The sequence below is a fragment of the Columba livia genome, chromosome W (assembly GCF_036013475.1).
Source record: "Columba livia isolate bColLiv1 breed racing homer chromosome W, bColLiv1.pat.W.v2, whole genome shotgun sequence".
Taxonomy (NCBI): Eukaryota; Metazoa; Chordata; class Aves; order Columbiformes; family Columbidae; genus Columba; species Columba livia.
The window spans coordinates 573,966-601,762 of NC_088641.1; the positions used below are offsets into that span (position 1 = coordinate 573,966).

The 27,797-nt window shown below is 48.3% G+C and overlaps 2 protein-coding genes and 1 long non-coding RNA gene across 9 annotated transcripts in view; 2 read left to right on the top strand and 1 right to left on the bottom strand.

Moving 5' to 3' along the window:
• The window catches only part of LOC102096539 (phospholipid-transporting ATPase IC), a 28,320-nt gene extending 14,449 nt beyond the window's left edge, over nt 1-13,871 (top strand). For all 7 annotated transcript variants that reach the window (XM_065044524.1, XM_065044523.1, XM_065044525.1 and 4 more), the window contains 19 exons: nt 659-817; nt 993-1,081; nt 1,268-1,458; nt 2,309-2,517; nt 3,321-3,364; nt 3,881-4,037; nt 4,869-5,057; nt 5,774-5,886; nt 6,361-6,525; nt 6,878-6,989; nt 7,293-7,368; nt 7,827-7,959; nt 8,362-8,647; nt 9,233-9,456; nt 10,139-10,222; nt 11,067-11,312; nt 11,533-11,671; nt 12,002-12,132; nt 12,895-13,871. In XM_065044524.1, coding sequence (XP_064900596.1) covers nt 659-817; nt 993-1,081; nt 1,268-1,458; nt 2,309-2,517; nt 3,321-3,364; nt 3,881-4,037; nt 4,869-5,057; nt 5,774-5,886; nt 6,361-6,525; nt 6,878-6,989; nt 7,293-7,368; nt 7,827-7,959; nt 8,362-8,647; nt 9,233-9,456; nt 10,139-10,222; nt 11,067-11,312; nt 11,533-11,671; nt 12,002-12,132; nt 12,895-13,119 — 2,972 coding nt within the window. In that variant the 3' untranslated portion in view covers nt 13,120-13,871. The remainder of the gene's footprint in view (nt 1-658; nt 818-992; nt 1,082-1,267; nt 1,459-2,308; nt 2,518-3,320; nt 3,365-3,880; nt 4,038-4,868; nt 5,058-5,773; nt 5,887-6,360; nt 6,526-6,877; nt 6,990-7,292; nt 7,369-7,826; nt 7,960-8,361; nt 8,648-9,232; nt 9,457-10,138; nt 10,223-11,066; nt 11,313-11,532; nt 11,672-12,001; nt 12,133-12,894) is intronic.
• On the bottom strand, nt 732-27,796 carry LOC135577024 (uncharacterized). Its single transcript, XR_010468636.1, has 3 exons — nt 27,453-27,796; nt 18,226-18,365; nt 732-17,641 (listed from the first exon to the last, which is right to left on the bottom strand). It is a non-coding gene; the product is annotated as an uncharacterized LOC135577024 (long non-coding RNA).
• NARS1 (asparaginyl-tRNA synthetase 1) lies at nt 14,134-24,470 on the top strand. Its single transcript, XM_065044541.1, has 15 exons — nt 14,134-14,230; nt 14,724-14,806; nt 15,006-15,071; nt 15,179-15,271; nt 15,703-15,792; nt 16,534-16,612; nt 17,154-17,224; nt 17,500-17,586; nt 18,780-19,001; nt 19,363-19,562; nt 20,026-20,161; nt 21,076-21,189; nt 21,754-21,885; nt 22,517-22,648; nt 23,193-24,470. The coding sequence occupies exons 1-15, from the start codon at nt 14,188-14,190 to the stop codon at nt 23,322-23,324; spliced, it is 1,680 nt and encodes a 559-aa protein (XP_064900613.1). The 5' UTR covers nt 14,134-14,187; the 3' UTR covers nt 23,325-24,470.
• Nucleotide 27,797: the final 1 nt, after the last annotated feature.

Consider the following 27,797-nt stretch of genomic DNA (forward strand, 5'->3'; position numbering starts at 1 on the left):
GCGGGACGGGTGGGGTTCTGCAGTTCGCGCTCCCGTGTTGGCCGCGAGGCAGCGTGGACGGGCTGCACGGGGAGCCGTGCTGCCCAGCCAAGTGCAGCCTGGCGCTGGCGCGAGGTGTTAGCCGTGAGTGAGCCGCGGCACGCCGGGCGGGGGCACGGGGCCCTGGATTGGCGTTTGCCTGTTTTCTTTGGGAAAGAGGATCTTTGCTGTTGGGATTTGATCTGGAAAATACCTTCTGTTGTCCTTTTCCTATTTACCATTATGATCTGTCTGCTTTTTGTGCATGTTGTAGAAACCTGAAGGGCAGGAACTCCTTCTCTTACTGAGATCTGACATAAAGTTTGATCTCAAGCTGAGTGTTTCAGCAATCCTAAAATTGCAAATGCTTAAAAAAGACAGCTTAGAGCAGAGTGAGATGGAGAGGCAAGCAGGGACCCTTCCTTGTCTCCTCCGGTGTGAGAACTGAAGTGACAGGAACGTGAGGACGGTTCAGGGCTGGAGACAGCGCGGGGTTTGGGAGAGGGGGATGCACATACGTGCATCGAGTGCCAGTCGTGAAGGGGCCATGGGAACCCTGAACTGCTTCCGCCCCCAGGACAAATCAGTGCACTTTATTAAACTGTTGTGTATTGAACTCATTCTCCTCCAAATGTTTTAGGTCTAATTGAATGTGAAGAACCTAATAACCGACTGGATAAGTTCACAGGAACGTTATTCTGGAGAAACACAAGTTATTCGCTGGATGCTGATAAGATTTTATTACGTGGATGTAAAATCAGGAATACAGACTTCTGCCACGGGCTGGTCATATTTGCAGGTATTTATGAACGGAGCATGTGTAACATTTCCCAACTAAAGCATGCCCTAAAGAGGGAGATGGCATCTCTATCACAGAAACATTGACGGCGTTTTCTGCCCCAGTTTTGTAAAGCAGTGATACTAGCACTTGTTTGCATATTGTCACTTTCCTTTTTTTTCTTCTTTGTTTTTAGGTGCTGATACAAAAATAATGAAAAATAGTGGAAAGACGAGGTTCAAAAGGACAAAAATTGACTCCCTTACGAATTACATGGTTTATACCGTAAGCCTTTTTGTTTAAAATTCAGGTGTTTGAGTTTGTTTTATAGCGACCAGAGTTAGTGCAGAGTTAATGTTTTGTGGGAAGGGTTTGCTCGCCGTCTCACACGTACACGTAGTTCTGTGCTTTGGAGCCGTGGGTGTGAGTCGAGATGTCTCTGAGCGCCAGGGCCGCTCTGTGTGCCCGCAGATCTTTGTCGTGCTCATCCTGCTGTCGGCCGGCCTCGCCATCGGGCACACGTACTGGGAGCAGCAGGTGGGCAACTCCTCCTGGTACCTGTACGACGCGCAGGACTTCAGCCCTCCCTACCGCGGCTTCCTCAACTTCTGGGGATACATCATCGTGCTCAACACCATGGTGCCCATCTCCCTCTATGTCAGGTGGGTGAACACCTGGGCCTTCCGCAGCCGAGCTGCTCAGGGGGTTGAATTACGGAACTTACAGATCAATGAATGGACTTAAACTTCCCGCTGGGGGTCAGAAAAGCAGCTTTGCGATGGGTGGGAAAGCGCGTTCGTTGCCTGTCCTCCTGGAGAGGCCCTGGGTGCTCGCCCTCTTCACCGGTGTTGTACGAGACAGCGATCTCTTGGCTTTCATATAAGACCAGCACTTGATACTTGACTCAGAATTTAAAGAAATGGAGCTCTTCTTACAGTGTTAAGCACATCTGCTCTATACTTTGACTAAGGAAAAAATTCTCCCAAGCAATGATCTCTGACAAAATCAGAGACTTGATCCTGCTAGTGTTTAACTTCCAGTCTAATTCTGCAGTCACAGTGCATGAAGGAAACAACTTGAAATAAGAAATTAAAATGGAAAAATCGTATTTTCCAGATTTATTCTCAAAAGAGAGGCCTTACTGCTCCATGAAGCGTGAATAATTTTGCCTTTGACAAGCCTGTTTGTAACATATTCAAAGTCGTCCAGTCTCCTACCCGCGTTTCTCCAAATCCAAGTGGTGTTTCTGTTTGTTACGGGAGCAGCACCATTGATATTTTCGGCTTACAAGGACCGCAGAGGCTCTTCCCAGTTCCTGCGGTGGTGCTGAGGCTGAGCAGTGTGGCAGTAGTTTGAGAGGCCTGTGCAGGGCCATGGGCTCTGGAACATGCTGGTAAATGCAACTGGTTCGTCTCCAGCTGTATAGGCAGTTTGGGTCCTGGAAAACAGTCAGGATGCAGCTGACTGTACGAGATGCAGCTGGGAGTGAAAAGTTCATTTCATTTAATTTAGCGTCGAAGTGATTCGGTTGGGCCAAAGCTACTTTATAAACTGGGACCTGCAGATGTACTACCCGGAGAAGGACACGGCGGCGAAGGCCAGAACCACCACGCTGAACGAGCAGCTGGGGCAGATCCACTACATCTTCTCCGACAAGACGGGAACGCTTACGCAGAACATCATGACATTTAAAAAATGTTGCATAAACGGCCAAAGATACGGTAAGTGTGTGGCACCCTGCAGCGAAAGCCAGGCCGCAGCGAGGAAGAGCCTGCCCAGCTCAGCGCCCGGCCCCGAGCAGGCGGCGCTCACCAGGGGAGTTCCACAACAACGCTCTTTGGAATTGGGCGCACAGGAGCCTTCGGTTTCAGCTGAACTTCCACAGTTTAGCCTGGCATTGAGTACAGCTCCACTGAAATGGAATTCTTGGGGTTTTCCCACTGTTTTCCCCTTTAAAAAGGGGAAACTGATGGACCTGAGTGGAAACTTCCCAGTAGAGAAGCCAGGAATGCATGATTTACAGAATGCTTTACTTTGAGTGGAGACACTTCAGGAACAAAATTAATCTAGAAAGAAAGAGGAGAATTTAATAAGAGCAGCAGTTGTTCATGTTGGTGTTAGTTACTGCCATTTCCAATCTTGTCTGGATTTCAGTGTTTAGAAAACACAGCATGTGTGCTCCAAAACTCTTGCTTGGTTGCTTCAAATAATGAAGAACACGGTGTGCTAATGTCTGTGCTTCTTAAACATCCTGCCCCTAAAGAGAGATGAGGAATTTCTGACAGAGAAAGCTGTTTTAAGCCAACGTGGATGTTTTGTAACAATTCAACCATGTGCTTTTTTCTTAACTTGCTTTAGTGTCAGCAGTATACAAAGGTACTGTGACCGTGAAAGCACTTGCTTCTCTTAAATCTGAGCCATTCTAGTGCCACAGATATTCTATGTATTTTTTATTCTGTGAATGAGTTGTAAAATCTTTGTTATTCTGTCCGCTGCCTTCTCATGGACGGCGCTTGTGTTGCAGGAGACTGGCGGGACGGAGCGGGGCAGCTGCAGAGCCACCCGCAGGTACGTGGATGCAGCCCAAATGCAGGGAGTGTACCTGGGAGGAGACGCAGGAGGGCACAGAGCAGCGGCACATCGGGGAGCGCTCCCGTGCCAAGCGGGGAGATGCAGGAGGGCACAGAGCAGCGGCACATCGGGGAGCGCTCCCGTGCCAAGCGGGGAGATGCAGGAGGGCACAGAGCAGCAGCACATCGGGGAGCGCTCCCGTGCCAAGCGGGGAGATGCAGGAGGGCACAGAGCAGCGGCACATCGGGGAGCACTCCCGTGCCAAGTGGGGAGATGCAGGAGGGCACAGAGCAGCGGCACATCGGGGAGCGCTCCCGTGCCAAGCGGGGAGATGCAGGAGGGCACAGAGCAGCGGCACATCGGGGAGCGCTCCTGTGCCAAGCGGGGAGATGCAGGAGGGCACAGAGCAGCGGCACATCGGGGAGCGCTCCCGTGCCAAGCGGGGAGATGCAGGAGGGCACAGAGCAATGGCATGTGAGCTCACTCCAACCCGCTCTTCTGATTTCTAAGCAGCAAGTGGATTTCAGCTGGAACATGTATGCAGATGGAAAGTTCTTGTTCTACGATCATTATCTCATAGAGCAAATAAAATCTGGAAAGGAGCCGGAAATTCCCAAGTTCTTTTTTCTGCTTGCTATTTGTCACACAGTCATGGTCGACACTTCCGACGGTCAGTATGTTTGTGTTGGTTTTTTCTTGTGTAAGGGGAAACAGTAACTCAAATGCAGTTGCACAAGGGAGAGATTCCATAACTGGTGCTGGTCCCATGTGGAAGGAGGACTGTCTTTGTGGCAAATGCACATCCTAAATAGCAGGAGATCTCGAAAGGCAGGGGAGCCATTTATTCAGAAGTCGTGTGTTTTCATGTTACATGTGTTATCTCTGTTCAAAGACATCTTTAAAATCTCAAAAGCACCAACCTCAAATAAAATGATAATGACCTTAGCATAGTCTCTGGTTCCACGTACACACGTGAAAGAATGAACACGTCTGTACACTTGTTTTCAGTGTGGAAACACAAGTGTTTTCTGCATGAGGGTTTCATGCTCTCACTCCTGAGCTACAGCCCCATAGACGATACCAATCATGTGCGTCTGTGCTCAGAGTCTTGGCAGCAAATTACCAAAATGAATAACAAAAAGGTGACAGAAACAAAATGTAGAGTTGAATGGCTACTGAAGAATTCATGAGTGTGAAAAGTAAGGTTGGGAGATTCAGTTAAACCATTGAAGTTCGATATTGCTCTAGTCCTGTCTTTGAGCGCTCTGTGGAACGGGCAGTCTCCTGTCCTGTCTCACTCTTCCTGCTGATGTTTCTGGAGTTGCTTCCACTACTTTATGTTGGTGTCTGTGGCCACAGATTTGTATTTTGGAGCTTGCTTTGAAAATGCTTAAATGGAGGTATTGAGAAACTAAGATGTTTAAATTGTATTTGTTTTGAGACAGAGACATGCTCACATTTCCCCCAACTTTCTCCTCTTTTCACCGTTCCCATGGCCCAGGTCAGCTCAACTACCAAGCAGCTTCCCCGGACGAGGGGGCCCTGGTTACGGCAGCCAGGAACTTCGGCTACGTTTTCCTTTCCCGGACACAAAACACCATCACTATCAGTGAAATGGGCATTGAGAGAACTTACGATGTCCTTGCTATCTTGGATTTCAACAGCGACAGGAAGCGCATGTCTGTCATCGGTAAGCTGATCGTGACCAGCCCCTGCAGAAAAGGTCACTCGTGTTTCGTGGGCGTAAATACGTGCGAGGGCAGGTGAAGCCAGGAACTCCGGCTGTGCAGGACACAGCCCTGAGGTAGCTGTGATCCGCACAGCTCTGGGCAGCAAAGAGGCTTTGTAATCAGGACAGTCCTGGCGCTCAGAGGCGGCCTCTGCTGGAAACAGCCTCGGCTCCCTTTGGCAGCAGCCTGAAGAAATGCTGCAGAGATCACTTGTTCTCCTTTTTCCCAGAGAACGAGCAAACCGCATGTTCCTCCAGCTGTTGGGATTCCAGGTATGCAGGCTGAGGCGTAAATAGCTCTTTAGTTTTAATTCTCTTTAAGAAAGTCAGTTCTGAATCAGCTAGAGATCTGCTGATTCTAAGGCTGTAATTATGGGACATCATATCTCTAGTGTATGTCTGCCCAGCTCCTATGGGCGAGCGAGATGTTAATCCTGTATGATCTGTTATCAAAAACATAATCCTTGGGAGTTTAAATGTCCTCTCCTGTCATGAAAGGGAAGAGGAGATGCACTTGTCAGCCAGGTTACTTAACCCAACAATATTAGAGATGATGAAGCAGCAGCACGATCTGGTAGTTTTGGTACTTAACAGCAGTAGGCTGAAAAATCGGAAAACTGTTCCGTTATTTCCCTGTACTCTAACATTTGTCCCACCTCCCGTGTTTCACTCCACAGTAAGAGAATCAGATGGGAGTATCAGGCTATATTGTAAAGGGGCTGATACGGTAATTTATGAGCGGTTGCACCCGAAGAATCTGAAGAGAGAAGCTACAGAAGAAGCACTGGATGTACGTTTCTATTTTATATGCCATTTTTAAATTAGTTTTTTTATTTCTGACTATAAATAATTTTATTGAATTCCTTGTCCTAAGCTATTTTAAAAATGCAGAATTATAACTGGTTCTACAAATCGTCCCAAACCTGAGAAGTAATCAAAGCTATGTAAGTTTGCTTGCGTGTTCTTAACAATGCCTTCCTTGTCTTTTGATGAGAAGTGCGCTCAGATTCCGCCTGCATGCTGTCTTCATCGTTCCCGTGTTGCAGATCCGCGCACTCTGCTCCGTTTGCCACCTCCGCAGTGGTTCAGCTCAGGTGCCCGTCAGCTGTAGTTCAGTTCTTGGCATTTCTGGAGCACGCAGGACTGATGGCGCAGTCGGATTTGGTTTATCAGACTTACCAAACGCTTATGATCTTGTCTCTCATGCTCGGATTGCAAAGGAACAGGTTCAGATTGTGGATATGGTTTTTCAATTCTTTTCCAGATTTTTGCAAACGAAACTCTCAGGACCCTCTGCCTGTGCTACCGAGACATCGGTCAGGACGAATTTGAAGCGTGGAATAAAAAGTTTATGGAGGCCAGTGTAGCTACAACTGATCGTGATGAAGCTCTGGACAAAGTATATGAGGAAATAGAAAAAAACTTGATTGTGAGTCGAGCTTTAAATTTTTAGTGTACTCTTATTGTTGTATTAGAAGAGACAGATCTTTGTGAAAATAAATTATCCCTGTTTATTGGGACATTGTGATTCTTTCAGTACTCTATTGGCTTTAGAGCCCTGCCAGATTTTAGAGTTCAACAGAGGGAAGGGAAGTGTATTTTAGTACATGTATTTCAATGTGGTCACTTCTGTGTGCAGGAGCTTGTCCTTACTGAGCTCTCAGCCTGAGCTGTGCCTTGTCTTGACCACATACCACAATAGTTTCATTCTCTCCTGAAAATGGATCCATTTTCCATACATGTCCGGCCTACTAAATAGCCGTATTTGAAATGTGTTGCAGCTGCTCGGGGCCACAGCTATTGAAGACAAACTGCAGGATGGCGTTCCAGAAACCATTTCCAGACTTTCGAAAGCAGACATTAAAATCTGGGTGCTCACTGGGGACAAAAAAGGTGTGTTTGCGCAGGGGCGCAGAGCTGCCGCACACGGGGGGAGGGCAGCAGGGCGAACGGGGACAGCGCAGGCCGGAAGTGAGGCGTTTCCAGAAAAGCTTGGTGTGGCGGTTTTTGATGGCGTACGATGGTTTGATGTTTCTGCTGTTCATCCACACTGCGGTAATGAAAGGGAACTTCTCATACTGAAACATAACTTCCAAAATTGCTGAAAAGGACTTGAGGTACTTCTGGCTGCTCCCGACAGTTACTCCTGACAGAACCTTTAAGTAAATGCTCTCCTGTCTTATTTTTTTATTGCAGAAACTGCTGAAAATATTGGATTTTCTTGTGAACTCTTAACAGATGAAACAAAAATCTGCTATGGAGAAGATATCAGGCAAGTGGAAAGCACAGAGGATTTCTTTTGTGGGAATGAAAACCGTTCCGTTGTTACACTGAGCGCAGCAGTTGACTGGTTTATCGCACAGTGCCTCCCTGGCTGAACGGCGCTCCTTGGCGGGTGGCCGTCTGTGCATCCTCTGGGCTTTGTTCTGTCTGGAACTGTACTTCCGCAAGGCGCCCTCGGTTGTGGGCAGAGGTGGTGACAGCCTGTCTGCAGGAGCGTGTGTGTTTAGGTCAGCAGCTGCTGACATTGAACTTGGCCTGTGGTTCGGACAAGGCTGGAGCCACCAGGAGTGGGCTGGGCAGGTCCCTCCCCAGTCCTAGAGCTCAGAACGTCACCAAATATGCGGCACAAAACCTCCTTGCAGCATATATTGCATTTCTTTCTTGCAGACTTTGTCTGGGGCTGATGTAGCTTGACTTTTCTGAAATGGCGCCCCCCTCTCTTTGCAGTGCGCTTCTTCAAACCAGGCTGGAAAACCAGCGGAACAGCGCGGGGTCGAGCGCGTGTTCCTCTCTAAGGATGAGCGAGCCCTTCTTCCAGGGCAGCAAGGATCGGGCTTTAATAATCACCGGCTCCTGGCTGGTACGTACAAGGGATGTTCTGTTTATCCGGGATTTGGGCACCACCAGGTCACAGTGTCCTTCACGGAGGACTCTTCATTTGTCTGCGGGATGGGGAAATGGGAGAGGGGGGCCTAAATAACAGAATGTTCCAGAAGTGAATTAGTTCCCATCAGAAGAGATATTCCTTCAAACACTGCAAGCAGCGCTGTGACACTAAACACAAGCATTTTGCCTCGGTTAATCTCACCGAATACATTCTTTTCATTGTTTCCATAGCTCTTTGTTCACTCCTCTGCACGAGCATTTTATTGAAATGCTATAAATGGGCGATGGGAGCATAATGAAGTGTGTTGTGTAGGCAGCACTTGGAGAGCGATTTGAAAGAGTGTAGAAGGAAACATAAAATATTGTTGTTACACAGAATGAAATCTTGCTAGAGAAGAAAAAGAAGAAAAAGAAGCTGAAACTGAAGTTCCCCAGGACAGCAGAAGAGAAGCAGCAGCAGAGCGAGAAGAGGAGGAGGGCTGAGGCCCACAAAGAGCAGCAGCAGCAGAACTTTGTGGACCTGGCCTGCGAGTGCAGGGCCGTGATCTGCTGCCGCGTGACCCCGAAGCAGAAAGCCATGGTGGTGGAGCTGGTGAAGAAGTACAAGAAAGCCATTACTCTGGCTATTGGGGACGGTGCCAATGATGTAAACATGATTAAAAGTAAGGCAGCCGTAAAACTTCTCTCAGTAGGCAAGATCTCTTCTGGGCGTTCTGCAGTCTCTTCGCTGTTACTCTTTGTTCTGAAGACTCTACCGTCTATTTCGTTACCCACGTTAACAGTCCTTGGGGTTTGTTAGCTTCTAGGCCTGTGCTTTCCCATTTCGAAGAAGCCCTTTAAGAAATGGTTAGTAGTTTTTGCTGATATGTTTTAGCTTTTTCTGTAGATGTTCCCTGAGAAAGGGGCTTGAATTACGTTCATTACTGTGTTGCGGGTCACAAATCTGTAATGTAAAGAGCAAAGTTCTATGAAGAACAAAGCTTAGCTGCCCCTTGCTTGGAGGCACTCTGATGGAACAAGCACTGAGAGAGAATCCAGGTGACAGGGGAGGCGTGAACAGTACGTGACAGGGCACGGAAGGGCTTATGTGCAGTTGGTCTAGTCTTTAATGCAGCCTTTGCGCTGCAGAACTAAAACCGGGCAGAAGAACCTGCAGCAGAGAGCGGGAGCTGGGGGCAGGTTTGCCCTCAGTGCTGTTGTTCCTCTCCTTTTTCACGCAGCGTGTGGTGTTTATCTCCTTCACTTAGCTGCCCACATTGGCGTTGGGATCAGCGGCCAGGAAGGGATGCAAGCCGTCATGTCGAGCGACTACTCCTTCGGGCAGTTCCGCTACCTCCAGAGGCTGCTGCTGGTCCACGGACGATGGTCCTACATCCGGATGTGCAAGTTTTTAAGATACTTTTTCTACAAAAACTTTGCTTTTACACTAGTCCACATCTGGTACTCATTCTTCAATGGCTTTTCTGCCCAGGTAAGAAGGTGTGCTCATGGGTAACATTAACAAGCAGATCTCATTTTTGTCAGAATAGCAAAGGCTCAGCCTGGGCAGTGATGGGAACCTGAAGTTATCAGCAATAGTTCTGCAGGAGATAGGTGTAACTACCAAGCTAGTTAGTTCAAGATAACAGCTGGTTATGATTCAGAACACTGAAGTCAGTACTGGGGTTGCCCAGGGAGGAAGAGGTTGGTACACAGCGGTTTGGGAGCCCTTTCCCAACCCTGTTCCTCCAGGTGAACTGACATGATGCATGTGTACGTATCAGTAGGAAACCAAACCGGACATTCTTTATCTGAGCTGCTGGCTAGAATGGCTCGAAATGTGCTGGTTGTACCAGGCGGCGTTGGGAGTGCTCACAGGTTGTGGTCACGGTCACGAGTGCGGTGTAAACCAGACCGACGCTGGTGTGAGGGGTTCAGTGTGCACAGTGTTTCAGGTCAGGCAACATCAATGGCTCATAAGGAGTGGGGCAGCTTAATACAGCCTAAAAATAGTTTGAGCAGAGCTTTGAACTACAGTGCTGCTTGCCTTTTGGTAAACAGTGAGACAGGTCATTTAATGCTGTGGTGGCGCATGTGTGAGCCTTCTCAGGAACTGGGAGGAGAAGGTGGAATCAAGAGGTGATTAATGACTGAGATGTCTCCTCCCCTTGCAGACAGCGTACGAAGACTGGTTCATCACGCTGTACAACGTCCTGTACTCCAGTCTCCCGGTTCTGCTGGTTGGCTTGCTCGACCAGGTATTCCCCGTGGTGCTGTTAGCAGCAGAGGAATCCAAAGGCAGCTAACATCAGCCCTTTAATTACACTGAAACTGCTTGCTCTGGTTTACGTACAAGGCGTTTGGGGCGGTTTGGTTGGGTGTTTGGCTTGTGGGGTAAGGAGGCAGTGAGCAGAGGGTTACTGAAATAGCCGAGGCTGGTCAGTCAGAGGTCTGCAGCGCTAACCGTGTTTGTTACAAATACTTCTGAGTGCCTGCTGTTCCATGAAGTCATTCACACAGCACAGCAACGGGCGGCTTTGTTACTGGAAAAGATGTTCTGTGCTTACCCTTTTGAAGGCGTAGGGACTGAACAATTTAAGTGACTGTATTTGACAGGAGGTCTTGGTGTGTAGCATTTGTTTTAATCTGCTGGGACAGGTGCTTTTGGCCTTTTGCACTGTTTTTTCTGTACAAGGCTTACCTGATGATCAGGCAAATCAATGTTTCCGCTTTCTATTGTGACAAAAGTGAAGGAATTAATTCTGTTCCAAATTAAGCTCTCGCTTCAGTATTTGTTAGAGCCTTGAAGGCAGGACATGCAGTGACAGCCCCATCTTCTGCTTATTCCCTGGAGAGGGAAAAGCCTCCAGCACAGTTCACAGCTGGAGCACGCTGCACAGCTGTCTGCGTTCTTGTCCTGGCAAATAATGGGCTAGAAAGCCGTGGGGCTGGAAGCGAGACACGTGGCAGCTCTGCGAGGGGTGTCCCCGGCTGTGCAGGGGGCAGAGAAGCCTGCCCCGGAGCTGAGCTGCCCGCTCGTCAGTGCTCACACCGAGAACTGGAAACTGCAGCAACTTTTCCTTTTCTTTTCTCTTTATCAAGGATGTGAGCGACAAGTTGAGTCTTCGGTTCCCCAGTCTGTATGTTTTGGGACAGAAAGATTCACTTTTTAACTACAAGAAGTTCTTTTTAAGTTTGCTGCATGGAGCTATAACTTCATTGGTGATCTTCTTCATACCGTATGGAGCTTACCTGAAAACCATGGGACAAGATGGAGAAGCACCTTCAGACTATCAGTCCTTCGCTGTCACGGCAGCATCTTCTCTTATATTTATCGTCAATTTTCAGGCAAGTAAGCTTAGCTTCCTGTGGTGCTCTGGAAACACCTTCTGCTCACCTTTCTAAATTTGTCTACTGAAAAGGTAACAATACACACAAACGCTACCTTTCCTGCCCTCTCTCTCACTGACTGGATGAGAGATGACTCGCCCAAAACCCTGTCAGCCTTCAGACTAGGTGACATTATTTCGAATTAATAAACTCATCTGGAGTTTTTGTTTGCTTTTAGATTGGCTTGGATACCTCTTACTGGACGTTTGTTAATGCCTTCTCAGTGTTTGGGAGTATTGCACTTTACTTTGGTATCACGTTTGACTTCCACAGTGCCGGAATCCACGTTCTCTTTCCGTCCGGCTTCCAGTTCACAGGTCAGTCCTTGTGTTTTCTGGTTCTTGTTCCTGTCCTCGCAGCTTTGTCGCTTGAGCAGAACTATGGCCCGAATGTCATGGCCCGAACCTGATGCCTGTGGAAGGAAATGATGTTTGTTTCTCTTTGGGGCCAAGTTGCTTTATTGGAGTGTTTCTTTTGTTTCAATGAAATGAGCTGGAACTTGATGTTGCCCAGCAGTGGGGGTCTGCAAATGAAAACCGTGTTTGCCAAGCTGCACTAACCCATCAGTGGAAGGTAAAACCCTGAGGTGAGGCACAGCCAAATGCTGATGTTTGTCACAAACTAGTTTTTGCTCTTTTTATCCCAAGGAACGGCTCCAAATGCTCTGAGACAGCCGTACCTCTGGCTGACCATGATTTTATCAATTGCTGTTTGCTTACTGCCTGTGGTGGCGTGGCGTTTCTTATCAGTGACAATTTGGCCTTCAGAGAGCGATAGAGTGAGTAAAGTTATTTCTGTTCCTTTGGCACGTGTTATTTACAGGAGTCGGTGTTGGTGCTGATATTAGAGACTAAAGGGTGCCTGTGCCCAGCAGCGCCGGGCGGGCAGCTCGGCTCCGGTGGGACCCAGCGCTCTGCGGGCTGCCTGCGGGCTGGTGACGACGGGCACTGTCACGTCTGGTCCCCAGAGCAGAGCGTCACGTTACGGGCCCTTATCTCGTGTATGTCCCTGGTGTGGTTGTGCGGGACGCAGCGGGACGGGGGCGAGCGCAGCACAGCTCAGAGCAGGCTGATCCGTCTCTTGGCTGAGCGGTCGCCTTGTTCACACCGCAGAAACCTGCTCTGGAGCCGCACGCGGCCGGGTTCTGCTCTTGCTTGGGCCGTGCTGGGTTCCAGTGCGACGTGTCAGTGCACTGGACAGGTTTTGTTTGCTTCTGTTTCACCTTGAGCTGGCAAGAGACATTGGTGTCAGCATGAGAGCACAGGAATAGCTTTCAGTTATGTATCTTCAACCCGCTTCGGTGAAAGACAGTTAAAGGTAAATGAAAATGAAGTTCAAAACAATGCAGAGAGTCTTCCTGAAATGGTGATGTGTTGCTGCATATATTCTTGTTTCTATCAAAATAAAATTGAAACTAGAGAACCCTCCTGTGAAGTAGTTGAAGGATGTAAAATTATCAGGTGATTTCCCCAGACAGTAAATGCGAACAGGCTGTTTTCACTTGTAACCTGTAAACCCGTCTGTCCTTGCACACGTGCAGATCCAGAAGAACCGCCAGAAGCTGCTGGCGGCGGAGCAGCAGTGGCGGCGGCGGCAGAGCGCGCTGCACCGCGGCGTGTCGGCCCGGCGCTCCGCCTACGCCTTCTCCCACCAGCGCGGCTACGCGGACCTCATCGCCTCGGGACGCAGCATCCGCAAGAAGCGCGCTCCCCTGGACGCCGTGCTGCACGGGACGGGGGCCGCGGGCGCCCCCCACACCAGCTGAGCGACAGCTTTTTAGCCCTCGGATTGCACAAACAAAGATTTTTTTAAATGAACTCAAGATATTTTTTTAAGCAAACGGCATAAGGATATGAAGACTCTTATGCTTTATCACAGGACTGCTGGAAACACACAAAGAGCAAGAGTTCTCTGCGGAGCTACTAACCCTTGTGCAACTGCTTTCTGTCCCACGTGGCAGTGCAGGATGCGTGTGCTAGGGGACAAAACCCAGCATCGCAACTTCGGTCTTGTGGTGCCTGGCACTGCAAGCTTTTCACATTTTCGTGATATGCTGGTATGAAACTGCAGCGACATTTCGTCTTTAGTCTTTGAAAGCAAACTGCCAACAGCAGTTACCTGGTGTGCGCCGTTTCACTGACCCGCACAGTCCAACGGCAAAGCCCCGGCTCGGATTTTATTAGGAATCCTGACGTTTATAGGCATGTGTTTATGAACAGATCCACCTGATCTCTGCAACACTGCCCTTGGGGCTGGCAAAGTGTCTTCATTTCAGTTTTAGGTACACAGTCAATAACGGATCAATTCTTACAATGCAAAGAGTGTTTGTATGAGTCTCCTTACACTTGCACATACTGGGACTCTTCAGGTTGAGATGTATGAATGTTTCACTTTTATCTACTTCCAACTCCTGAACTAAGGTTGATTAAATCGTTTTATAAGAAAAATGTCATTCAGCTCTTGTTTAATGGAATGTGCATTTCAGAAATTTAATACAAATAAACATCCTAAAGTTTACAGCTTCTGTGCTAATAAGTATGTTTAAAAGGGAAGCGGCATGTGGGGCTGGACTTTCAAGGAAAAAAACAACACCCCCAGCATGTGTTGGACTCTGAACCTGGGGCTGGGCTTAAAATGTCAAATATGTAAATGGCAACATTGCTTTGATTTCCAATGACACGTGCTGAAGACTGGCGGGGCGGAGCTACCGGGAGGGGCGGGACTTACCGGGAGGGGCGGGGCTGCGGAGCGGTGGCTGACGCAAGGCGGCGGCGGGTTGGCTCAGGGCGCGGCGGTGACGCCACTTCCGGCGGGCTGCGGCAGTGGGGCGGCCATGGCGGGAGAGGTGCTGGGCAGGACGGCGGCGCTGGCGCTGGGTGAGCCGGGCGGGCCCCGCGCTCCCTGCGGGCCCTGGCGCGGCCCCGGCCCGGCCCGATGCCATGCCATGCCATGCCATGCCATGTGATGCCATGCCATGCGGCTGGGCCCGGCGCGGCCCCTCGCCGCGGGCAGCAGATGGCGGCAGCGGCGGGGCGGCTGCCGGCCCGAGCGGGCCGTGCCGGGTGGGGCTGGGGCGGCCGGAGCTCCGTGCGGAGGGGGCCGGGCCGTGCCCGCGGCCGGAGCCCCGGAGCGGGTTCCCCTGTGGCATCAGCCCCTGAGACTTGAGCGCTTGCTGCATGGGCTGATTTTTGCAGTGGGAAATATTAAACAGTTCTCACCCTGTGTGCCCACGGAGTTGCTTTTGACGGCTCATTTCTGTCGATCACCGTGATTTCTGTATCCCTGTGCCCCTCCTGGTTTTTCCCGCACGTCTCCATGGCTGCTGCGTTTTTCCTGTTGTGAGTAACCGCCCGTGTTTGTGTGTTCCAGAGGAGCTGTACGTGTCCGAGCGAGAGGGCAGCGACTCCACGGGGGATGGGACGCAGAAGAAGCCGTTCAAGACTGTTCTCAAGGTAACTTGGGGAGCACCTGCTGTTTGTTCTGAAACGTGAGCTGCGATTCAGGCCAAATGGTTCGCCTTGTATTTCTAAATGTAAAGTTTATACTGGTTTTTGCATCTCTGATCAGAAGTAGGATGTCTGCTTGGGCTTTTTAAGGATGACTTAGATCACTTGCAGTGCCACTGATGCTGTTGTTTTCTCCCTTTTTTAGGCTTTGATGACAGCAGGAAAGGAACCGTTTCCTACTATTTATGTGGATTCGCAAAAAGAAAACGAGGTGCCGTAGTGCTGGAGCTTCCTAGTAGAAATCACTTTACTGCTCCCTGGTGCGAAGGGACACAAATGTAATCTCTTATCTTCTGCTCTCTCCTTGGGTTGATTTAGAGATGGGCCATTATTTCAAAGTCACAGATGAAAAATGTCAAAAAGCTGTGGCACAGGGAACAGATGAAGAACGAGGCGAAGGAGAAGAAGGAGGTGGGTTGCAGGGGCTGCCACGGGGGAGGAGCCGCATCACACCAACTTCCTTCTTCTGAAACATTAAGCACCGTTGCTGCCATTCCCACCCCTCCAGAAAGGCTTCTGTTTGTTCGTCAGCCGTCTCATTGTTTTGCACAGATGTTATTTGCAACTCGCCTTTCTTTAGATTAGGACAAGCCAATGGCTGAAACGGGGCGGGTTTTGAATCGTTGCAGTCTGTTGCCTTTAGATTTTCAGGATACAATCATAAATGCATCCGTGTGTTGTTTCTCATCCTGGTCCTGAGTTAGGCCATGTTTAGGCCCCAGCAGGGTAACATCAAAGCTTCATGACACCTCTGTCTGTCAGTGCATATTATAGTCTCGAGTAATTGTAAGGAGTGGGAATCTTGCCGAGCCTGGTTACAGCTATTGTTCTTTTTGCACCAGGCGGAGGATCTCTTGAGAAGAGAGAAGAACCTGGAGGAAGCGAAGAAAGTTGTTATCAAGAATGACCCCAGCCTTCCGGAGCCAAAATGTGTAAGATCCCGCGCACTTGATACATGGCCTGTGTTTGATCTTGTCCTCACGGAGACTGGGTCTGGCTCTGCTGTGTGGCCACAGGCTTTTTGCCGTCCATAAATGTAACGTTGTTTTTGTGGTTATCTGTGTTCTCTAGTGTGTACATTTCAGTCTTTCTCATACACTTGATGGATGTCTGAAACTTTCTCAGTTCACACATCAGACTTCTCTGTGTCTGTCTAGTGGTAGAGACCATATTTCTGTTTGAGAAAGTCCATTAATTTTGCTTTGATTATCATGGTGGAGACTGAAGCAGCAGTGCTGGTCAGAGGATGTAACTGGAGTCACTGAGACGTGTCAATTGGCTCTTTGTAGAGTCCGGCTGGCCTTGGTGGTTTGGGCAGGTCCTGTGCTCGCTGCTCTGTGGGGTTTCACACAGAGCCTGTGCGAGGGGTTTCTGTGACCCCCGCAGGAGTGGTTTGACTGGAGCCCAGCGCCGCTCTCTGGGCAAGGGCTGAACCCGCAGGCTCCTCCAGACCTGCACTGCACTCACTTCCAAGTCTGGAAATGCTGTCTGATCGTACTCCCTGGGACAGAACTCGCTGAATTACGCTCTCCTTACTAAAGAGCTGGTCAGTACTGTGCTTATACCTGGGTGGAGCTTCGCTTTAAACACTGCTGGAAGATGTCACAGACACTGGTATTGTAAGTAATTATGTGGAAAACACCATCTAAAGGGTGAATAATTTCCCTTGACAGGTAAAGATTGGTGCTCTGGAGGCTTACAGAGGCCAGAGAGTGAAGATTTTTGGCTGGATCCACAGATTACGGAGGCAAGGTAAGCCACAAGCATTGACTGAACCTGTGCAAACGGAACAAACTCAACAGCTCTTAAAATGAGTCAGCACCTAGTCTTAACATAAGCTTAGCATGAATACTTGCCAGAATGACCGGTGTCCTGGCTGGCAAGGTGGTGTTGGTCGAGGCATGGATGTGCACGGCAGGGGTGCTTCTGGCTCCACAGGCATTCGCCCCCTTTATCTCTGCAGGACTTTGGTCCCTGGGGACCAGAGGGGCATCCGAGGTCGGGGCACGGCAGTACCATCCCAGCCCTGTCAGCTTGGAGCAGGCTTTGCTCCTGGTGGCTGTCGAAACTTATTTTAATTTGCTATACAAAATACAGCTCTGAAATGCTTCTAACTGTGCTCGTGCTCAGTGCTCACCTGGAGCATCCTTGGTTTTTCAAATGGAAGGATGTGATCACAGTCCTTCTGTAACAACGTGCACATCAGTGGTGATGTGCTTGGGGAGCAGGTCTGTTCAGATGGGTCAGTGAATAAAGCTGAGGTGCTCTGCTTTTCTTCCTTCCTTTTCACTAGGAAAAAATTTGATGTTCATTGTTTTGAGAGATGGCACAGGTTTTCTTCAGTGTGTCCTTTCCGATGAACTGGTAAGTCGTGATATTGAATTCTCTTCTGTGTTAAATAAGTGAAGTGTTTGTACCTAATATTTTTTTCTTTTATATAGACAATTGGAAATTCCCCTAAACCTACTGATTAAGTCGTATTATTGTTAAATCGTATCTCATACCACTAGAATTTTTTTGTCAATGTGAGAGCTGTTTGGAAGTGGCTATGAGTCAATCTTGCCTGAGAGCCAAATACATGTTGTAAGAAAACTAAACCCAAGAAGCTCCCTTAACGCTTTGTCTGTCTGTGTCGGCAGTGTCAGTGCTACAATGGGCTGGTTCTCTCCACGGAGAGCAGCGTCGCAGTGTACGGGACGCTGAACCTCGTTCCCGAAGGCAAGCAGGTATGAGACAGTGTTAGTCTTGGCTTCTCTTCCTCTTTAGCAGTTTATCATTTTCCTGATGGAAGGAAAAGCAGAGGTAGAAAGAATTGTTAGATGATTTTGGTGGGAACTTGGTTTAGAGACAAGAACAAAGGTCCCAGAGCTGCTGCTGTCCCCACAGTTCAGTGGGACAGGTGAGCCTTGTGCCTGTCTCATTCCAGTCTAGATGCACACGCGTTACTGTTTCAACACGCCTAGATCTGGAGTTAGGGCTAAAGCCGTGCTGAGCAGCTCTGCGGGAAGGATGCAGACTGGAGGCAGGAGGGAAGCCTTTGGGAGCTGGCGTCTGTGACAGCAGCTCAGCGCTCTCATCAGGACACACAGGCCTCTATCAGGATGTTTATCAAAATTTATTGTAGGGCTTCTGCCTTGGTTATTACGAGGTGGCTGAGAGGCAGAAGTTGTGTCTGTGTTGCAAAACTGAGCTTGTGATGGAGAAAGAGCAAGGAAGCTCAGACCAAATCTTAAATCGTCCTTTAAAGACGTGAGCTCTTGGTAACTGCTTATAGCAATGCCCTTTTTTCTGAAGGGAAAGCAAAGCAGCAGTGTTGGAATTCAGAAGACAGATGTATGTTTAATCTCGCTAGTCTGTAAGCTTACCTCTTCCTTCAGACATACTCAAAACCATCATCGGTTCTCGCAGTGGGAGCTGTTCTTTAGTGTGGATCGGCAATCTGTATTCTGGCTGGTCCCTTGAGTACGTGTTGTAACCTCTAGTGAGGTAACACAGTGAAACGCCTCTGGAAAAAAACACAACCACATTTTGGACTGTTACATTACTTCAAACAATGTCTCCAAAATGCATTAGATAACATTTGAGCAAAGTAGTCTGTCACTGTGGCTGCCTGTAATGTGTGAATAAGGTCAAAGTGTTCACCTTTCGTGGTGCTTTGTAGATCATTCAATTTTTTTGTAAGGCACATGCTGTTGGCCATTACTGGCATGTCTTGCAAATGAAATTTGGATGGGCTTGATTGTTGTAGTTGTCCCTGCCACTCGGGTCCTGGCCCCAAGAGCTCGACCTGAGGTTAGAGAGCAGTCACTTGGGAAGTGCTGCCATGGGGACTGAGCATCTTTAGTGAAACTGGGTTAAGGTCGCTGCGTCTGGGGCAGGCAGTGCACGGGTCCAGTGTTTGTGTCCCTTTGCCGGGCAGGCACCGGGAGGCCACGAGCTGAGCTGCGACTACTGGGAGCTCCTGGGCCTGGCCCCGGCCGGGGGCGCCGACAACCTGCTCAACGAGGATTCCGAGGTGGACGTGCAGCTTAACAACAGGCACATGATGATCCGGGGCGAGAACATGTCCAAAATCTTCAAGGTGCGCTCCATGGCCGTACAGGCCTTCAGGGATCATTTCTTTGCCAACGGATATTATGAAGTAAGTATATTATCCCTTGTCGGCAGATGACTAATGTCCTGACTTCAAGGTTATCTTTTTCCTGGAAAAACTGTGTAGGGTTTTGCATTGACCTGGAAGGGGCAAAAGAAAAGCCCTTTTTAGGAAAGCGTTGTATGATCGCTTTCACAGACATGGCTCTCAAAGGTGTGTAGATGCTTCTGAGGTGTGTGTTACAGTGTGACTGACAAACAGCCCGCGTACCTCTTTTTGGGATGCTGAGGGATATCAGGCTGACGTGTGTGCGGGTACAAAGGTGTTGTAGATGGTATTCTGGAAGACACTGCTTTGCATCAGTGTCCTTAATTCTTCACCAAGTAGTGAGAGCCGTGTTCTTTGCCAGGTCACGCCGCCAACTTTAGTCCAGACGCAGGTGGAAGGAGGCTCAACCCTGTTCAAGCTGGATTACTTTGGTGAAGAGGCGTACCTAACGCAGTCATCGCAGCTCTACCTGGAGACCTGCATCCCAGCCTTGGGAGACGTGTTCTGCATCGCGCAGTCGTACCGAGCCGAGCAGTCCCGGACCCGCAGACACCTGGCCGAGTAGGGACGGGCTCTGCTTTCTCTGTTGTTGATGTGGAAGTGAATTTCTAAAGCCAGGGAGCAGCGGGCAGTCGGGTGACGTGATGTACAGTGAGCAGACAGACAGCATAATGCTCATGTGGGAGGACTGAGCAAAAGTATATTTGGGGGTTAATACCTCATCCACGTACAATCATAAAACGCTGACATTTAGCGAAGGAAGATCTGGGCAAAACAGCCGATACACTTTTAGGAAGCTTTGTCTTTTCAGAAAATACAGTTCATACTCTTGTTGTTGTCTGTCCTTTTTTTTTTTTTTTCCAATGGCTTAAGTTCCTTTTCAGTGTAGAAGTGGGAGAAATTAAAAAGGGGACAGAAGTGTGTGTTCGTGGGTTTGGTCGCTTTTTTCTCCTGAGGATTTGTTTCATAACTAAAGATTTGTCGCTTGTATGCGGTTCTGTAATGTCATGACTTTGTCTTTCAGATACACTCACATTGAAGCCGAATGTCCTTTTATAAGTTTTGAGGATTTATTGGCCCGTCTGGAGAGCTTGGTTTGTGATGTAGTAGACCGAGTCTTGAAATCCCCAGCATCAAGCTTACTGTACGAGCTGAACCCGGTAGGCAGCAATGTGGAAGAGCCGAGGAAATAGCAGCTTTAGCCTTTCCTGGTCGGCATGTGCATTGGGGGAGGGCAGGGCATGGCAGGGAGCATACTGTTGTTATTATTACTAATAAGAAAAATAACATCAAAAGAATGAAAATGCTGCAAGGCTGGTAATGGCCCTTCCAGAAGCAGGGGAAGAAGTTCCAGGAGCCAGCAGTGTGCTGGGATTTATGGCCACGTGTGCTGTGCCGGTGGAATGAAAACCTCTATCCCAGAGCTCATAATATTGATAGGCTGGTGTTGCAGATTGAGCACAAGGGAGCAATGAAACAGCTTGTGTTCTACTGTCTACCCTGGAACGTAGAGCTCTAAAGCTCTTTCCATTTGTTAGAGACCTCCAGTCTTCTGTTGCCTTTGCAAAGAAGATGGCATTAAGAGCCCGCAAGCTTCATCTCTATCACTGGCTTTTTTCTCAGAGCATACAGGCTCAGTCATCCCTGTTATTTTGACCTGTTTTCCCCATAAGTGCTGGGAGGTTCAGTTTTGAATTTGGGCAAGAGATAGGAAATGGCAGGAGCTCAGCCAACCTGGAAGGGAAGCAAAGATGTTCTTCTGTGGCCTTACACTTGGAGCTAGTGACTCAGTCTGAAACACCAACACATGCAAAGAATTCATAGAGAAAAGGAAACAGCTTTGTAAATACGTCCTCTCACCTCCTGCCATCTTTTTCAGCATCTGTTCTGTAAGCTTTACTGGCTTGGAATAGGGTTGTGTTTGATTCTAGCTTTTCAGTACCCAGCTTGATTTATTTAGTAATAATTTGTTGATTTTAGAGCTGGAAAGAGCGGTGTGTATGCTTCAAGTCTGGAAGTATTCTGCTGTAAAAACGGTACTCTTCTAACTGGCTTTGTCTGCTCTTAATTACAGGGATTTAAGCCTCCTAAGCGGCCTTTCCGACGAATGAACTACAGTGAAGCCATTGAGTGGCTGAAGGAACATGACGTGAAGAAGGACGATGGCACTTACTATGAGTTTGGGGAGGTGAGTCTGTCTGAAGCTCTGGAGGAATGAAAACCAAGCAAAATCCGCCGGCCCTGCCCTGGGGGTGTGTGAGTCCCTTGGCAGACAGTGTCTGGACCGTGACGCTGCTGGGCTCACTGGTGCTGTGTGACTCAGGTGCTTTGTTTGGAATGACATCGAAAAGGAGTGACAATTCTAGTCCCATTTAAGTTAAAGGGAGTTTTGCTGTAAACTTCACTGGGGCCTGGCTGTTTGGGCTGTGCTGGGAGGTGTCGTGATGTATCGGGGAATGCAGGTGTGGGCTGGGCTTTCACATAATCTCTTGGAAGACTGGAATCTGAGTCCATGTTGTCATCTGTGCATCTGTTCCCTGTCTCGCTTTTCTACATGGAAGACAAAATGATTTGCAGGAGCTCAAGAGGACTTGGTGATGTAGCAATAGTCGAAGGATTGTCTAAGATAAATTTGGTTTAAAAATTTAGGTCATTTAGGACAAATGCCATTGTTTCGTGCCTGATACATGAAGAACTTAAGGTCTTGGAGTGGTTTTTGCTTAAAATATTAATAAGGCTTCTTTAACTGTAGGACATTCCTGAAGCTCCCGAGAGGCTGATGACAGACACCATTAACGAGCCGATCTTGTTGTGCCGATTTCCTGCAGAGATCAAGTCTTTCTACATGCAGCGCTGCCAGGACGATTCCCGCCTTACGGAGTCTGTACGTTGCTATTTAGTATTTATGTAGTGCTGCAGGCTTCTGAACAGAGCGGGGGCTGGCAGAGTGTAAAATGAAGAATGGACGAGTACCAGGGGAAATCTTGGGGATTTCCTACAGGTTTTGGTTGAGCAGCTCTTGGTGTTGAGCCTGTAGGAGTGAGCAAGTGACACTGCAGTGCTTAGAAACTGGGGCTGATCATGGTGAGCGTGTTCTTCACTGGCCTGGCAAAGAGTTGCTCTGCTGACGATATTCCTGTCGCTTCTTGAGACCGTGTTGTCTGAACTGGAGCTGCCAGGCAGCTGGGAAGAGTGGTGGTTGTGAGGAATGCTGCTCTGTTTGTGGTTTTGGGGTGTGGGTTTGGTTTGGCTTTGTTTGTTGTTTATTGTAGGTTGTTTTATTGTGGTTTGGAGGTTTTCTTGTTTGTTTCTTACAGTTCAGTGTGTCCAAGAGCATTAGAGATCAAAATAGAGAACGTAGTCAGTCAGTTTAGCCCATCTGTAAATCGGGTCTGGAAGGAATTCCCTCCTTTACTGTTGTGGAGAATTAAAACTTTGTGTTAAAATGTGTTAAGCTTGGGCTGTTTTTGAGTGCCCTGCTGCACACATGTTAACTGTAACCGTGTGTGTTGTAGGTTGATGTGCTGATGCCCAACGTTGGGGAGATAGTCGGCGGCTCGATGCGTATCTGGGACAGCGAGGAGCTGCTGGAAGGCTACAAGAGAGAGGGCATCGACCCCACGCCGTACTACTGGTACACCGACCAGGTCTGTGACAGGCTGCATGTGCTGCTCCTCACATATGACATCGGATTTTTCTTTAAGCTACTCTTCAGATGCTGCAGTCTAACGTGGAAACATTTCTAGTGGCCCAAAGTTGATAATGGTTTAACCATTGGCAAAGTGCAGCAGGTGACAGTTTCCATCCCGCTCAAACAGCCGTTGGTGGCAGCGCTGCCCCGGGCAGGTCGCTGTCCCCAGGCTGCGCTGGCTGTGGGTTGGGGTGTCCCGCAGGGTGTGGTTACGGGGACGGCCAAGCTCTGCCAGCAAGGGCAGCGGAAAAGGAGGTGCCTGGAAGAGAATCATTACGACTTGCTTTTTCACCTTCCTTTTTCCTCTCCTAGTCCTTGAACTGCCCTGAGAAACTGAGGACAACTAAAGACAAAAACCTTGCCTGAAAATAGTGCAGTCCATTTTCCTCATTATACAGAAAATAATGGTGGAAGGGTTTTGTTTTTGTTTTGGTGGTATTACTGCAATTATAAATAATAAGAAAAAGTTCAATAGCTACTCTCTGATCTTAATTTGACAGAGAAAATACGGCACGTGCCCTCACGGTGGATACGGTTTGGGATTGGAGCGGTTCCTGACCTGGATTCTGAACAGACACCACATCCGAGATGTCTGTCTCTATCCACGCTTCATGCAGCGCTGCAAACCTTAGTCATCCCGCGAGCAACCCGAGCCGCTGGGGCTTGCAAAAGAACGATACGCTCTGCTGGTCTACAGCCCGTCTGAGAACAAACACTCATTTAGGATGTGAAAAGGAAATTAAACAAAACCCCTTTTTAAAGGAAAATGCTACTAATTAACTGGAAGAAGCTCTAGGAAAAAAGTTAGGTGTATTTATGGGCTCAAGTCAACAAAAAACAAAGATCCTGGTAAGATGTCATTTAAAAAGCAAAATATGCTTCTGCTTTTAATTTCTGTGACTCAAAAGAAAATTGATTTTTTTTTTTTTTTAATTTGCTTTAATTTTAATCTGTTTTCTCTTGTGGTGTCTGGTTGGAGACATCAGGAGTTCAAGCTCTTTGAATTCCCACGTGCTGGCCTCTGAGAATGGCATGACCAGACACCCTCTGAATAGCTCAACGCAGTGTAAAAATTGGAATAATTAAGTGCTGCACTTTTTTAGCTCCTGCTGTTTTTAATGGAAGCTCCATTTGAGTTTATTCAATAAGAAGGTCTGTAGCACTGAGCACAAAATTCCGCTGCAAGAGCTGTGGGCATTTGTTTGTTGCAGATTATTTATTGGTGAGGAATGTGAGGTGGGCTTTGCTCTCGCAGCGTTGTCTGGACAGCGGGATGTCTGTGCTGCCTTCCCAGTTGAGGTTCTGCCATCCTTTCAGACCAGAAATGACTGAGCGAAGACCCAAAACCCCCGGTAATTTTGAAATCCTTTGGATTTGAGCATCATGGGGGCTGAGCTGCTGTCCTGCGCAGACGCGCTGAGTCCAGGCAGCGCTTGCTCCGTCTCGCTGACGTGCTGCATGGGCTCCTGCTGGCTCCGTGCTCTCTGCTGTGTCCAACTGTAACCTGGTTATCAACTAGGATCAAGCAAATGTTCCATGTGTTGGCTCATCTGTGCTTTTTAGTCAGAAATAAAGCAATTCCTCTTACCAGAGAGAGAAACAGCTGGTAGGTGCATCATTCTCCACCTGCACCAAGACTTGACCTGGATTTGCCACCAATAGAATTGTTGAGCTGTGCGGTGTCCATATTTTTGTAAGAAATGACTGGTTTTCTTCATCTTGCATGTTACATATAGAAACCGGTCTAAATCAGCAACCAATAAATTATGGCAACATAAGGTGGTGTGCGAGGCAGTAGTTCTTGAGCTGTAATGTCTGTTTCTTCCCTTTCCCTTAGTCTTCATAATACGGTCTGTCCTGGCACAGGCAATATACTGCACAGGGAAAGTGGGTTTTAAAGTGCAGTAAAGACATAGTCAAGAAAATGGAACTAGTTGTTTTAAACTAAATCCCCATTAATAAGTTAAAGGCACGAATTTTTGTAATTTGGAGAGACCACATCCTGGAGAGAATAAATGAGAATAAATGTGCTGAATAACTGGTGGCCAAGGCAGCAGCTCCAGGGGGGTGCGCCGGGACTCCCGGCTGCGGTTTGTAGCGGAGCTGATCTCCGTCTTGCTGGCTGATACAGCTGCAACAAGTGAGGTGATTTCTTAAACATCTGGATTTAATGTCTTGGGTTTTGTTGGGGACTGCTGTGGCATTGCTGTGTGACCCAAAGGCTGGCCCTCTGGAGCAGGGGAGGCAAGTAGAGGACAAATTAAAGAGACTCTTAAGAAAAGAGTGTTGTTAGGATGCCTTGCTTTATTATCCACTTCTCTGAGTTCACCCATTTTCCTCGTCTGTTTGTAGCCCCTATCATGTCCAGTAAGGCGCCTCAGCTCCCTCTCACACTTGCCCTGCTCCATTTTGGATGAGTTCTTTGTCTGAATGTAGGACTTAAAAGATTCTTTAAATACCTGCAAAAGTGTAGTCACCTGTAAATTTCCTGTGTTTTGGGGTATTGATGCATATGTACATAAGCTAGAGGGAGAGGAGAAAAAGCTTGATTGCAACAAAATGCTGGCAATTTTTTACTTCTTACAGGACAGCTTACTAACAGTGAGCTACAGAAAAAGTCACCCCAGTCGCAAAGTTAAACATGCTGCCAAATAGTAATCCCACCCCTTGGGGTTTCTTTCTGTGGGTGTTTGTTGTTGTTAGTGGTTTTGAGGGTGGTGGTTTGGGGGGGTGGGGAGAGCAGAGCTGAAGAGGCTTCTATAATTCAGAATATTTAGGAATTTATGAGCATACAAAGATTTCTCTACAAACAAATTCCCTTCAAGTGCCTGAGGTGATAAGAAGGGAGGAGAAAGGTTGGGAAAAGATGATACTCTAGAAAAATGTCTCTGGCTGAGCTGCTTTGTGAAGGGTAAAAGCCTCTGTACCAGGGGAGCTACGGGAGGAAGGTCTGAGTGCTCAGGAGGTGCTGCTGGAAGGGGCAGATCAGAAAAGGAGCGTACAAGGTGGCTGGGATGGAAGATGTGCAGTGGAATGTGGGGCTCTGCTGGTGGGGCTGGGCGAGCCCAGTGCAGGAAGGATCCTGTGTCAGCAACAGCCCATGCAAATCTACCGCCGGAGTAATGAGGAGACATTCCTGAAGCAGCCACTTCAAAACAAATCTTTGCCGTGTTAAATACAATTGCTGCACTTCCTGATTTATCATCAAGGCTCAATTCAGCGTTTTGATCATTTAAAAAAAAATGCTTTTTGAGATGGATGAATGGATCTTGATTTTATTTCTATGTCCTACCAGTTGTGGTTTTGTGTTTGCTGAGTGATTATGTCTGCAGTGATTTAAAACATGATGATTCTGGGTGTTCCTGGCAGCCATCCAGAACGCTCGTTTCCAAGCTCTTTGATTTTAAGTTTGCATTCAGGGATGATTTAATCACATTTGCTGCTGTACATGTTCTTTGGGCTAACAGTGTTCCTGCGGCGTTCCCATCAGAGTTGGATGTTTTAAGACCTGTCGGAAGTCCCAGCTGTCCTGCTCCTCGACTGCGGTTCCTGCAGTGCTGCTGTCCAGATAGATGGAGGTGGAAAAGAGGAGCAAGGGCTGCGGCAGTGAGAGCCCAGAGCCGGATAGCGGGATGTCCCTGTCTGACCCGTTGGGTCCCCTGACAGCTGCCTCTGATTCCAGCAGCTGTGCTGGGGCTGGGGAAGCACAACCGGCACCGTGGCGGGATGCAGAGGTGCTGCTGGGTGTAAATCCAGGTCTGCAGGTATCTGCCTCCAGCTGAGAAATGCTGATCCTCCCAGCGCACAAAGGAAATCCTGTAAATGATGCTCGTTGTAAATGGTGCACGTCGCTGTGGCTTCAGCTCCCTTGGAGGAGCAGAGAATTACCAGAGCAAAAGGTTTGGGTGGTGGAGGAGCCGATGGGTTCATGTCCCCTGAAAGGTGGGCTGGGATCCACCAGGTTCTTCGTGAGGGACAAGGCTTGTTGTAGCTGGGTTCACCACAAAGGCTGACCAAGACCGAGTAAGTGTGTGCTGAGGAAGCTCTCCAGGATTTTTTAAAAAATTTGAAACACATTTTTGAAAGATTTGCAGCTTTCTTAGAGCCTGAGTAAACCTAAGAGATTGTGGAATCATTTCAGTTGGAAGAGACCCTCAGGATCATCGAGTCCAACCAGAACTCTTGCACTAACCCGTGTCCCTGAGAACCTCGTCTTTTAAACCCCTGCAGGGATGCTGATGCCCAAGTGCTCAAGTAAACCCATTGACACCAAATGACAATCAGTCATTGAAGTCAGTTACTCTGGATTTAGAGAGCAGTGACTGACGTTAGAATTTGGCCCATGCTGTTTAGATAAGGTCAATGCATATAAAGGAAAATAGAAACCAAGACAGAAGACCGCAGATTAACTGATTGATAAACAGAATGGAAGATTTTACCTATAAGGAGAGGCTTACTTCACCTCAGAAGAATAATAAAGATGATTAAGAGGTGACATGACAGAGGTATTTAAACTAGCTGAAGATTATTATAAAATTAAGCTTGATATACTTGAGTTTGTTGAAGAGACCAGAACTAGAGGATCTAGGTTTAAATAAAGTGGGAATACATATAAGTATTTAAGGAAGTACTATTTGACTGATAAAAAGAGGGAAGGTACTTCAAAAGTTAGAGATGTGCTGCATTAATATTTAAGCAAGTACAATAAGACTACCTGCAACCTAATATGTCTAAGTGATATCAGTCAGTTTTCTACTTACCACATCCCCTTGCAAAGAAACCCTTCAAAACACAACCGTGGCATGATGCGAGGGATGCCGTTATTAGCTTTCCCTTCAAATAAAAACTAGGTACCGGTGTCTTTTTGTGCTTGAATCTCTCATTGCCGAGCCGTGCGGTAACGGTCACGCAGCCGGGGCTGAGGTGACTGAGGGGATTGGCGGGCTGAGGTGACTGAGGGGACTGGCGGGCTGAGGTGACTGAGGGGATTGGCGGGCTGAGGTGACTGGCGAGCTCACGGGCTGCCCCGTCTACCCCGGACCCTGCTGCCGCCGCCGCCGCCGCCGCCGCCGCCGCCGCCGCCGCCGCCGCCGCCGCCGCCGCCG

What these genes read in the sequence shown, in the direction of transcription:
- NARS1 (XM_065044541.1), top strand. Translation starts at nt 14,188, where the DNA reads ATGGCGGGAGAGGTGCTGGGCAGGACGGCGGCGCTGGCGCTGG. An exon ending in CCACAGATTACGGAGGCAAG is followed by an intron (nt 16,613 to 17,153) that starts GTAAGCCACAAG and finishes CCTTTTCACTAG; the next exon opens with GAAAAAATTTGATGTTCATT. An exon ending in ACCCGCAGACACCTGGCCGA is followed by an intron (nt 19,563 to 20,025) that starts GTAGGGACGGGC and finishes TTTGTCTTTCAG; the next exon opens with ATACACTCACATTGAAGCCG.